Source organism: Spodoptera frugiperda, chromosome 3, assembly GCF_023101765.2.
Source record: "Spodoptera frugiperda isolate SF20-4 chromosome 3, AGI-APGP_CSIRO_Sfru_2.0, whole genome shotgun sequence".
In the NCBI taxonomy this organism is placed as follows: domain Eukaryota; kingdom Metazoa; phylum Arthropoda; class Insecta; order Lepidoptera; family Noctuidae; genus Spodoptera; species Spodoptera frugiperda.
In genome coordinates, this window is record NC_064214.1 from 1,547,068 (window position 1) to 1,560,192 (window position 13,125).

General features: G+C 36.4%; 2 protein-coding genes across 2 annotated transcripts in view; one reads left to right on the forward strand and one right to left on the reverse strand.

Annotated features, from left to right (window-relative positions):
* LOC118273875 (elongation factor-like GTPase 1) overlaps nucleotides 1-13,125 on the reverse strand; it is a 123,962-nt gene that overhangs the window by 46,318 nt on the left and 64,519 nt on the right. The window lies entirely within an intron of this gene.
* LOC118273878 (mucin-3A) overlaps nucleotides 10,167-13,125 on the forward strand; it is a 60,351-nt gene continuing 57,392 nt past the window's right edge. The window contains exon 1 of the mRNA XM_035591052.2: nucleotides 10,167-11,042. Within this exon, the coding sequence (XP_035446945.1) occupies nucleotides 10,230-11,042 (813 nt within the window). The 5' untranslated portion in view covers nucleotides 10,167-10,229. The remainder of the gene's footprint in view (nucleotides 11,043-13,125) is intronic.

Sequence of the window (13,125 nt, forward strand, 5' to 3'; positions counted from 1 at the left end):
TTGAAGAAGACCTTTCCCCAAAGTATTTGAAGTCATATTAACGCGTCCTCTACGTAACCGTGTCCAATGATTATTTTATAGTTATGCAATTGGAAAGTTCCAAGTTTGTTTGTTTATTTTCACATGACTTGATAATGTTTTACGCAAACAATCTAACGTCAATCAAGATTTATTCCCCGTATGTTGTTGGTACTGAAAATAATCCATTAAACAGTAATTACGGCTAGCTCCTTGATAATGACTTGAGCTACAGACATGGATTTAGAAAGACGGCTTGAATGTTTAGAGCCTTGCAATCATTTTGTGCACATCGCTTGATGGTAATAAAATTGTTTGAGCAGAAAACTTTATTATAATATGAGAGTAATTGAAACGTTTAGTTTGTAATGTAACGTAATGTTTGGTCTTTTGAGACGGAGGTGGAGTCAAAATAAAACGTACATCTGATCAATAACGCGTGCATCATCTAAATTGAGTAACTGCCGCACTCAGATACATTTAATGATTACTACATTATTTTTTGATAACGATTTTGTATCGAAATCAATTGCTAAGGACTGGGTTAAGTAACCATTTAAATAACTCTGAGTATGGCAGTAAGAGAGCTTTTATATACTTCATTCATCGTCACTAATAAATATTATGTTTGTTTTCTTCTAAAACGAAGTCCGTACCTGACCAGGAATAAAATAAAAGTGTTTTCTATGTTCGCACCATTACGCTATGGCATCATTATGTTCAGTTAGAGCCATGGCCATTGATTATTGCGATGAGAATGGACCCGTGTGTGACTTTTGTGCAACTAACTAATGAAAAAATAGCGGGAAGTCTCCAGTTTCCACTGATCATCCGCGACTATAAAGCTAGGAGATTGTATTTTATATGATACAAAGTTTCAGAGTAATTAAAAGATGTTTGAGAAATCTAGCTCGTGGGTCGAGTGGTAATAAATGTCCCGATCTCTTGAGTCGTACAAAGTATTATTGGGTTTCTAATTTCAGTACTAGCACGGAGTCTTCCTTAATGCCTAGTACATGTGACTCACAATGTAACTGGTGAACATGAGCATTCCAGCCTACCTATTAGCATTAAGGAAATAAAAGGCGAGATGTTATGTTTTGGATGCACAGCTATAAAGTAGGGCATATAAAATACTGATATAGCGTACTTTGATTATTAGTATCTATTTAAATCGCTGCTAACACTGCAAAGGGTGAACCTCAAATAAATAATAGTTGGCGACGAATTGTAACCCCCATTTTCCTTCGTTATGCTGTATGTAATAAGGGCGCTAATCTATTGCTATACATCGATAATTTTCCAGGATTTAAGCGAAACCTCTTGGTCGCAGGTCGTGTTTGTTATCACAAGCTAGTTTGTATGATCTATTGAATGATCACTCAATCAACGAGATAGTTTTAAATATACGTAAAGATAAAGCCTAACTAGGTTATGGAGACTATTATTTTATTCGAAACCTGTAGGCTGGCGGTGAGCCTACTTAAATCTTTTACGTTCCATAGTAAGACGAGATATTTTCACAGGAGATTTGATAAGAGATTGCTGGAATTGAGTGTGAGAGCTCACCGCTACTGTAAACGGGAGCGGTCGAGATGTGTTTCAGATCAACTTAATTGATTTTGACGATTGTGCGTAACTGTTACTTATACTACATTTTGTACGCCTACAATTTACGTGGTTCTATACAGATTCTTGTAGATAAGTTTTAACATAGAGATTTTGGGCAGTCTATTAGTAAGCATATAGATCAAATTTAACTTTAAGTGGTGCTTTAATATTTTTTCGATTGATTGATTACGATTTCGACTCGTGCTGAATTATTGAATCTTGCATGTTAGTAAGTTTTGTATACTAACTTGGGATCCGCGTTTGTTTTATTTTGACTACGACATATTGGTATTTAGGCGACAGATATCAGTTCAAGGCTCAATATTGATGAGATTTGAACATCGCGTTCTTACAGGCGCTCATTTTCTTCCTTTTGACATATACTCGTATATCCCCTAAATAAATTCCACCAAAATTTAGTCCTTAACTTTCATATCATCAAAGTAACGGAGAGATTGACGACATCAATATTGAACACACATCATGACCGCTAAAAGACCTAAGTGAACGTGTAAGTCATTTAAACATCAGATAACAATAGTGCATATTTATTTAAACGTTACTAGTTGCTTAGTAACGTTACAATAACCTATTTTATAACGATATAATTAGCATTGAAGGTTTCTCTTACATTTGCGAATGGCATGCAAATGTGAGAGTGCTGGTTTCAAATATGGTGGGTCTGTGCAAGATTTGACACGTAGGTACATGTATTAGAAAAGGATAGTGTCACGTCGTCTTCATTGTTAAGAAATTGGCAATGTATTTTGTGTAGAGTCTGACACTCTTTTTCACCTCACCTACGGCAGGAGAAGTCGTTGGATGATATGCTCCTATCAAAAAAGTACATCCAGCTCGACTCGCAATTGAAATACATACTTTATTAGCAAATAAGAAAAAAAAAACAGTAATAAACGAAAAGTGTCACAATTAATATATCAGCAACATAATTAAGATTGACTTGATCTTCAAGACTGTCATTTAAAAAAATCTGCATCGTATATTAATTTTATTGGTACACTTGAACATCTTAGTAAAAACGGATGTTATAAGCTTTTTTATTAAAGGGAGAAAAATCATCCAATGACTTCTCCAGCTTTGCGCGAGGTGAGAGGGAGTGTCAGACTCTTGCTGACTAAAAACTACCCCATGGTTTTCCTACTTTTCGACCCGGAGCTCAGGTAGTCCGCAGCGAGCTGGAAGCCCTGGGTACGACTTATGGATTGGTCAAAATGTTATTTGTATCTTTCGTAAATTTCTCAGCGATAGTTGAAACTCTTAACAACATAAGTGAAAAGTGAATGTTACATTGTATACCTGTGTTTGTCCACTATGTAAATGACACGTTAATCTAGAACAAGAATAAATATGGTATGTGCGTGTATATAAGCCCTAACCTTAGTGAAATCTGTTATTTAAGGTCTCTGGTTCCTAATATATGCGATAGATAAGCTGTTTATATATTCTATTTTCTCTTTCTACGCCTTAGTAACACTTAGACTAGATTCCAGTGCATTCTAAAATATAGTTCGCCTTGGAGTGTTACGTATGTACTTGTAAATCGGCTTCGACCAGCTTAAACAACTATGTTAGATTTGATCCGATTTCAAAAAGGACTTTTGGAAAATTTACTATAAGTAGATTTGGTGATTCTTAAGAACATTTATTGTCATATTAGACTTTAGAAGAGGGTTTCTGTAGCACTGTGTTTCTGTAGTATCGGTTTCGATAAGTAAGAGTTTTTATATGGAAAGTCACATATTTGGAGGTTCATATTATATTTTTGTGATAGCACAGTAGCACCTAGCTTCACTGACAGATAGATTGACGGATTGACTATTCCATATTTATTTCTCGTTTCAAAGGTATCCTTCACCAGTCTTTTTTCTTCACCGCTTGGTAGTCCGCAGCTCCGGATCAGGCATCAGCCCTACTGGGCTCCATCTGTGGTGGTCTGATGGCTCTTTGAGGCGCGCGCGGAACGCGACGCGCATCCTTCACCAGTCGATATTAAATTGTCAGTTAGCCCTGCTTAACATATGTGTAAAACAACATAGTACTTATTAAACTGAACCTAATTTAGAAAGTCTAGTATGAGTGTTTTCCTGAATTGAAAACCGTGACTATCTTTAAATTAAACAATGAGTTTCATTGATAATAATATAACAATAAACATAGTAATTAGAAATAACATACTTTGAGTAATTGCATGTAAACTTTATGTACCATAACAATAAGTGTTATAATTGAATGAAATGCTTTAATAATAAAGTAATAAAGTTTTACTATATAAAAAACTTTAATTACTTATTCATATTTTCACTACCTTATGGTGTTAGTTTTATCTACTACTCGTTTTCCGCATGTGGTTTCGCCCCCATGGAGTTTTAGATTTCTCTCGAGTAGGTATACATAATAGAGAATACTGGGATAAAAAGATAACCCACTTTCGGGGATTGCAAAATTTCATACCTTTATTTTGTATTTAGCTCAATTTTCAATAGTATCCAATATTATAAGAATGGGTTAGACGTTGTTATTATTGAAAAGTAAGCTTTTCAAAGATGAAAGGTATTTTCAAATCAATCCAATATAGACAAACAAACAATCGAATTTTCTTTTACTTTAAATATTATATTTTATAGAAACTAAATGTGAGGGAAAATTTCTTTTAAAGACGAAAGGCGGAAGGGTTTTCAATTTCTTATAGCGTTCAGCTTTCTTTAAACATGTCAGGTAGGATACCATCGTTGTCGGAACAGGAGTGGTCCATTGCATACGGACGTCCGCACTGAGGGGACAGGTGCAGAGAGTCGGAGACCTGATGTGAACTTGATCTATGAATTCATTAGTGATTTTTTTTTACATTTTTTTAAACGTTGCCCTACACTAGGATTTTCTCCTGTGTCGTGGGTGCGTTTACAAACATACAAGTTCACATACACATCACACCCAAACCCGAAACAACAATTTGTGGATCACACAAAGAGTTGCTCCGAAAACGAACCCGCTACCCATTGTGCGGCAGCCAGTTGACCAGCCACTGCACCAAACGTGCAGTGATTGACACATTTTCATAAGAGGATTAGGTGTTAATGACAGCGTCTAATGTATTTATTTATGATCATGAAAAGTTGAAGGAAGGATTGCTGTAGGTTTCAAATATGGCATTAAGCAAAACTTGATTTTTGTTTTACCAATGGTTTTACTGCTTGTTTCATTGGTGTTTCTTAAGGTTCTCGAATTGATTCTTGTAATGAGTTTTAAGAGCTACTTTATTCCTATTTTACCTTTTACCCGAAAACACGAAATCACGTCCAATTGCAGTTTGAATTGAGGAAATACACTCAGGAAAACTGTTCATAGTCATTTCTTTTACCAAGCTAGTCTTAAAGAGCTAATTAGTGCTTAAATTGTCAGGTTAAAGATCATAAACCTAAATAAAAGTGTTACTAATATTTCTTTTAAGACATCAAGCTGTGACAGGCTGATTACCATCACTCACTTATCATTATTACATCAAGTAAATTAACACACTAACATCCAAAGACAATCCCAAGTAGTCCACTTAAAGACTGCCTCAAAAGCCACTATTAACTATCGTAATTTGCGGACCAGGTGAGAAACTTGTACATAGTACAATCTATTGTATTACTCTAGCCTGTAAACCATTACAGTTTTACCCACTGACACAAAAATGCATTTCTGAATAGCGATAATTGATTGAACAAATCACGACTAATGGTAGTCGCTGACCCAGTTTCCAATACGATTGTCTACGAAATCACTTCCTCATTTTCCAATTTAAGCATTAAACATGAAAATATAAAGCATTTTACAAGTAATAATATTTGTTTAACTTTCAATATTGGTAGAATATTACGCACTTAGAGTATGGAATGTTGGCGCCCCAGTAATCTTGAGCACTTTCTTACTACTGAAAGTGTGTGCTATCGAAAGACGTCTTTTTGCAAGTCGAATGGCCGATCAGATTTATATGACTGATATGCCAAATTAATCTTTATTGTTATCTACGTATGTTTAACTTTCTTTTATCTGAGTCATTGTCTTGACAAATTTGTTAAATATTTTTCCGATGAAAGTCATAGATAGAAAATAAAAAGCCAAAGTTCGAAAAGGACCCAGAATTTAGGTATACCAAATGTCGTCTTGATTCATAGCCTGTATTAATGCTAACACAAAAACCTCAATTTTAACAACATACGAATAAGGAACTCCGTGACGCATCCTATAACATTGATACGCAGCACACGTATGCAATACCGATGTCTATGCTTGATGCGAATATTAAACTTCCGATCCGAAACGCTTCAGTCTCATTAAGGAAAACGTGCACACGAGTATCGTTTAAATTCTCTAAGGAGCAAAGGTTGAATTGGCGTGAAAGAAAAACGTACTGTTCGGAAAGCATGTGCGAAACGGTAAGTTTACAAACAAATAAATAAGAAGGAGTCTTGTTTATACAAGATTTTCACGCGGATTTCGTTGCGTTTGTGTTCCGGATTCGGATGATAGTTATCGCCGGTGTCCGGTGAAAACGACAAATTCCGTTAACCGAGTTATCCGGCGCAAGTGGAGCGAGTGTCAGGTAAATAAGTCACAAGTTGGCAAGCTCGCGACATTAATTGTGCAATCCGTCAAAGTCAGATATACTATTATCAGCTTTTACGTAATTTTGATCACTAGCTTTCAATGTCATCTGGAATTTCTGTGAAGTTGTTTTTTTAGGAAGAAAGTTTTTGGTCCTAATATCCGCAAGTAGCCCAATGAGGTTGTTGTACCGCGTTATGCACTTCAGACATTGTATTTTATAAGAAAAAGTACGGTAATAACCTTGGTAAAATTAGGCTAAATGCATATTTTTAAGAAACCATAATATCCAAATAAAAGTAAACTACCTCTGTCAATCTTCATCAAACCTTCAAGAAGCGGAGGTATCTTAAATTTCACAAAACAATAATAAAAGTAAAGAACAAAACGTTTGACAAGATTAATTGGATCATCACTTAAACGTGGCTGAAGAAAACACTTAATACCTCTTTTTGTAGATATCTTACGAATACAGTAAGAACAAAAGTGGGCTAAAGTCTGACGCTAATGAGACAAAATTACGACCTCAGATTATACGATTGTAAAGATGTTTGTCAGATTAAAAAGTAAACGAAAGCTATCGTTTGAAAGAGACGTGACTGTACTAGGAGTTGAGATTTTCATTTAACATAAAAAATGTATGAACACTTATTCAAAGAAACTGTTTTGGATGAATCTTTCTTAGTGCAATAATTGAATCGAGATTTTAGAAGGAAAAATCGATGATCGCTTAGCTAATACTTTCAGACGATTCAAATGACCGTGTTTTATGAAGCATTTGATTGTTTTAGCATTTTAGATAGAAATTTTGAAATGCAAATATCAAACTATCGCTGAATATGAAAGCAGTGCGAAACTAGTTTCTAGAAATTAATATGAAGGGTAAGTGAGAAATGTAGCGCAATAGTAAGTGCAATCAGAAATATCTCAATACCCATACAGCCATGGGCATTAACATATCTATAAGTTATCATATAATGGTCAATGAGTGGGAATCTGCTACTGGATAAGTGTGGGAGAGCCATGCTTCACCAAGAATAGGCCGGCTCCACCAGAGTGATACCACGGCCTCACAGAAAACCGACATGAAACGCTTGCGTTGTGTTTCATTGTGTGAGTGAGGTTACTGCAAGCCCAATTACCCCTTTCCCAATCCCCGATTCCCTAACAACCCATAAATTCCTAACCCCCAAAAAGCCACCAACGCACTTGTAACGTCTCCGGTGTTCCGGTGTCCATGAGCGGCAGCGATTGTTTACCATCAGGTCACCCGTCAGCTCGTTTACCGGCTTATACCATAAAAAAAATAGATAATTTTTTAAAGCTTCAGCAAGAACTATTTGACCGATTCGAGTATGGTCCCAGTAGAAGACAAACGTAACGTGTCGATACAAATGTTAAATGAAGCAGAAGAGGATGGTCTTGAAAGAAAAATGACAACAAAATAAAAATATTAGTACGATTGCATTTATCAAAGGAAAAGCATTGGTCAATGACATCACGTACAAAGCGAGAGTTAATTAAGAAATGACTGTGAATTCGAAAAGTAAATAAATTAGCAAAGAATTTGCAATACTTTTGCTTTTTTATTGTACGCCAAATCAGATAGTTTATCCGCTTTTAATGACGTAAAAATTATTCCGTTCACAATTATTCTTGAATTAAGTCATCAAGTTAAGCTCAGAAGAGAGTTATTGCAAAAATGAAAGTACATATTTCAAATAAAAAGAGTTTTGAGTAATGTCATATTGATGTGGAAACATCATACGGTTAGATTGATACCAAACAGACGAGAGTATGGTTAATGCAGAGCCATTAGACTGTTCCACCAGCTAGTCTGCAAATTAATGTTCCATGTTTGTTAATAACATCTTAGCAAAGCATGTTGCCAATCAGATTCTACTTTTTCCATTCCTAAGGTACGCATTATATTCTAAGTTATCACACACTCAACACAGGTTCGCGCGCACTTTTTACCATTCGCGTGAATCAATCTGATCCGTGTTTCATCAAGATGTACTTCAATTAATGCCTCTGAACTAATGAAAGGTAGATCTGTCTAACACAAGAACATTTCCTATAGAAAATTACAAATCCCATTAAAACAATAGGCTTAATCAACAGTTATAGTGCACATATCCTTTGTTTATTCTTTTAATTATCTAGATGCTGACTTTGATGTACTATGGAGACTAGATTTTGTGCTAAAATGAGTCTATGAAAGTGTGCGAAAAGCGTATTTAAATATAGTGTTGCCAATAACGGTTCGTAGAACGTTAGCTGACGATCCATAGATAAAGATCATTAGAAGAACTTTATAGCTTTTCTCCGATTTACGAGGCATTTGCGTAAATTATCTCCATATTATTGTGGGGTTTAAACGTTTATTTTAAATTATTTTCTTTATAAATCAGCATACTTAAGGTGGCATTGGCACAGTCGTTAAATATTCTATAGCATTGTACTTGTGACTGGTAAATGCTTGCTGGGGTTCGTATGAATATGAGTTTCAGTCCAAACTATGAATAGTGAAATTAATTTCTATTAATATTGACGAATATTGAAATAAGTTTCATCGACTTCAGTAAAACTTTGACTTTTATTGGTATAGCACTTCAGACTAATGCCATGGACTTCATTTAATTTTTTTTTATTTATTATAAGGGACAAACGAGCACACGGGTCACTTAATGGTAAGCGACCAGCACCGCCCCTGGACGCCGAAAACACTAGTGGAGTCACAGGTGGGTTGCCGGCTTTTAAAAAGGAATACGCTTTTTTCTTTTTCAAACAACATACCTATATTTCTCGTCCAAAAACATTGTTATACAAAAAAGTTCATTACAGTAGCGAATAAAATATAATACTGTGTCAAAAGTTCGAATTTAATGACAGTTGTTGAATATCTAGGCAAATGAACAAGGCAACCGACTTAAGAAGACCCCATAAACATGGTTCCAATAACCCAGTGTGACTTCAATAATGACCGCTGACCTTAAAAATAGATTAGCTGGCTTGTCTGGAAGATGAAACAATATTGGATATTAAATGGAGCGTACAGAACGGCCTCAGCCGAGCATTACACGGTTTGCGGTGAAGCATTTTTGATACAAAATCAGAGGACAGACGTGCATCGCTGTACCCAAAGTGAATTTCAACGGCTCTGATTGGATAACGGTACTGGGTGCGATATTGATAAACCACAGGGAAAATATACGCGAAAAATCGATTGTACCTCAAAATTTAAACTCATTTGCTTGATTATAATACCGCATCATGCACTAATGTAACGGAACTGAATATTGGCTACCCAGTACACGTGGCATGAAGATTAATTAGTCTATTAGTTAGAATGTTCGTGCAATATCTTACTTGAGGAATTTATTAGGTTGCACATTAATTACCTTTGCTGAACAGTTTTCTGTAAATACCGTACCAACGTTTCAACGTTAGTAAGGCCTGACATTTATGAATGAATAAACATACAAAGTTATGTTTTGTAATTTATCTAAGAACTTTCTTTTCTTTTGATTACCTATGTGTAAAAACATGGTTTTACAACTAAAAGATATATTGTTGTTTCGGTAAACAAATGGTTTTTTTTTCTTCTGTCTATAACCAACCTTTTTATGTTAATCTGTATATTCTATGTAATGTAATAATCCGTATTTATATTAGCAAATCAAATTGACAGGTGCGTAAAGACGTTAATTAACGACCTCTGCAGCAACTATATTGTAAATTACCACCCTTACGTAATGTTATTCCATAATTGCACATTACGCAATCACCTATACATAACGCGAAGATGCGCAAAGCATAATAGAAAAAAAAGAAAAAGAAAATTGAACAGGAACTACAGCGGCTGCATCTGCTGCGTTGTCCGTAGGGCGGAATGAACTAGGTGAACGGTGGCGGGTTCTCTTCAGTGGAGGCGCGCGCGCAGTCCCGCTTGCATCGTCGTCGCGGCCGCACGCGCACGACGCGCCATGAATCGTTCGTTGATCGTAGTCTTCGCGCTCGCCGCCCTCGCCGTCGTCATCACCGCCGATGACCCACCGCGACCCCGGCTCATAGACTTTAACCCTTGGGCATGGCTACCCTCGAACCGAAACAGATCACCCTCAATTATGGATTATTTCTTCCCCCCATCCCGAACACCTAAACAATCGAACCTTGACCCTCCCGCTGACCGCACACCCCCTGAGACTACATCTCACACGGTCGAAAATACTCCAGCACCGACCACACTCGAAGAACGCTCCACCACGTACGCGAAAAAAATATCTACTAAAACAAAATCGACCGCACCCGTGACAAACCCGACCGCTACCACGCCGCCCAAAACGAAAAAATCCACCCGTAAGCCTATCACGGTCACAACGACCGAGATAAAAACTACGCAAACTAAAACCGAGGCTCCCGCGTCGACTACGAAAGATGCGACCGTGACTACGTACAAGCCGCCGACCAAACATTACACGATCCGCCCGGTTGTGCGAACCACGGAAACTCCTACAGTTCAAGATACGGAAACTACGCTGAACAGTGACAGCACGGAGACTGTTTCTGATTTTGAAACTGCTGGAACAACGGTCGACGGGCCGAAAGACACAGCTCCGACGCTGAGCACGGCTGAAGAGTCTCGGTCCACGGACGCTGGTACCGCGAGTACAGCCACCGTGGAGTCCACCACGCCGACGGACAGCACGGAGCCGGCCGACAGCCGCGAGGGATACCTTCCGCTCCGTGACAAACCTCAACAGACCCACGTAAAGATCAACGAGCAGACCAAGAAAGAGGTCAGTGATTTAATACTATTCTTTTTTTATATAAATTGTTCACAGTCTAATAGCTACAACTTTCCTAGTCTCTGTCGCCACCTTGTTTTCTCGAGAGATCGTAAATTTCTTTAAGCTACGTAAGGCGATACATAAATATTCGTAGCGCTGAGCACTCGATAGGTGTACAATGTGTGATACAAAAGCTCTTTCCGATACAGCTTGTGAGCTAGCCGCTGCCGGTGAGAGCACATAAATTCGTGCTAATGAGCCCTTAGAGAAAGGTTGGTGTGCATTCACCAGCTCTAAGCATGTTCTCACATTAGCCGTGCAAATTGCTATGAATTATTTATTTCCTAGAAACCCGATGAAGTGCATTACGATTGTAAAAAAGAGAACAAGAACACATTGTGTTACGCCCTGTGACTATATGTAAACTAAATTATTACACACTGATAGTCGTTAGATAGTTTCTATTGCACAGTAATGGTTAATAATGAACGTTTAAATCATTCCCACTAATCATCGCTTGAATTAAATGCTAAGTAATACTTTGAAATAAAAAGAAATAACATACACGTTGCAAGGAAAGTAGTTGCTTTTATTTGAAGAACATAAATTTTTAATTATAGTACCATAAAGAAGTTATATAGTTGATAATGAACTTAAAACGTTCAAGCAATGCGCTCTAACAATACACCGAGCACCGCCATAATTTACTGTTTGTACTTAAAATATGTAGAAATGGTTTCTTAAACATAACATAAACTACAAGTTGTTTACACACATTTTAAAAATAAATTGTTAAGGTTCTGTAAATATCATCATAAGAATTGCCAAAACTTAATTTGTTAATTTATACGCGACGAGAAAGACTAAAGTTTTCAAAAGCAGCATTATACGTCTAATCTGCATAATTGCACTTTTTGTATCACATGGATTATTTTCAATTACAGTAAAATTTATTCTGTTAGCTATTATATCTAAATATTCCACATTTGCAAAATACCCTAACACCTCAGATGCCGATAAAAATAATTTTGCATAAAATCCATCAACTTGTAATTGAACAAAAACTGAAACAATGGACTCCATTAAGTTAATACGAACATAGTAATTATTGAGTAAATTCAAGTAATTTCAATCATTTGCTACATGTAGAGATTCAACAAAAAAGTAAGCACTGGACAAGTGAAAAATTAAACTTCTGCATAAAAGAACTCGATGATAAATTATAGTCACATTCTTATTATTCGCTTACTTTTCTTTGGATAAAATACAAACATGCTGCGGCTTCGCATAATGGACATTTTTTGTAGTTACAGCATAGGAAATAATAAAGTTGAATAAATATTGACATCATTATGAGTGTGACCATACAGCGCAATAGAATTTCACATCGATTAACATTTTTTTGCCAATACATAGTCAAATAGAAAAAGTTAATAGAGAAAGCACTTAAGATTCGGAAAATCACAGACAATGCACAAAAAATTGTCCAAAATCATATTGTGGCGGCACTTTCCTATCATTAGCAAGTTTGTGGTCTTTTCTAACTGTGGTGGATGCCCGCAAAATTTTGGGTAGAAACAAATTTATTTTGGACAGAGATAGCTCACAATGTGAACTTTCACTGTTAGACACTGAACCATCATTGGCCAAGAAAGAACAGTTTCTAATGCCTTTTCCTTGATGAATTTGACTTAGCCGCTAATCGCTTTTCAGAACGAACCTGCAAGCAGATAATGCACCTTCATTTCTTGGACATTACATCTCTATGACCATTATACTCCGTCTAGAATTACAGTCCTCGCACAAAAGCTATTCAAAATAGAAATTGCATCGTATTACTTGCGTTAATTCAGTTTATATTTTTGTTATTCGAAAGTAAAATAATTTAATGTAGATAAGTACAAGTTTTGTATATCACGAACGTTGAGTAGTCATGCTTAGCATCTTATGTTTCTACAAATTGATGAGTACAGCATCGAATGGATAGAAAGGCAAAACAATTACCGTAAGTGAATTACGTTTATTATCGAAAGCTGGTGTTAGCATGTTTAATGAGGTTGCTTCTATGGTAAAAGCTGAAAGCACTGAGTTT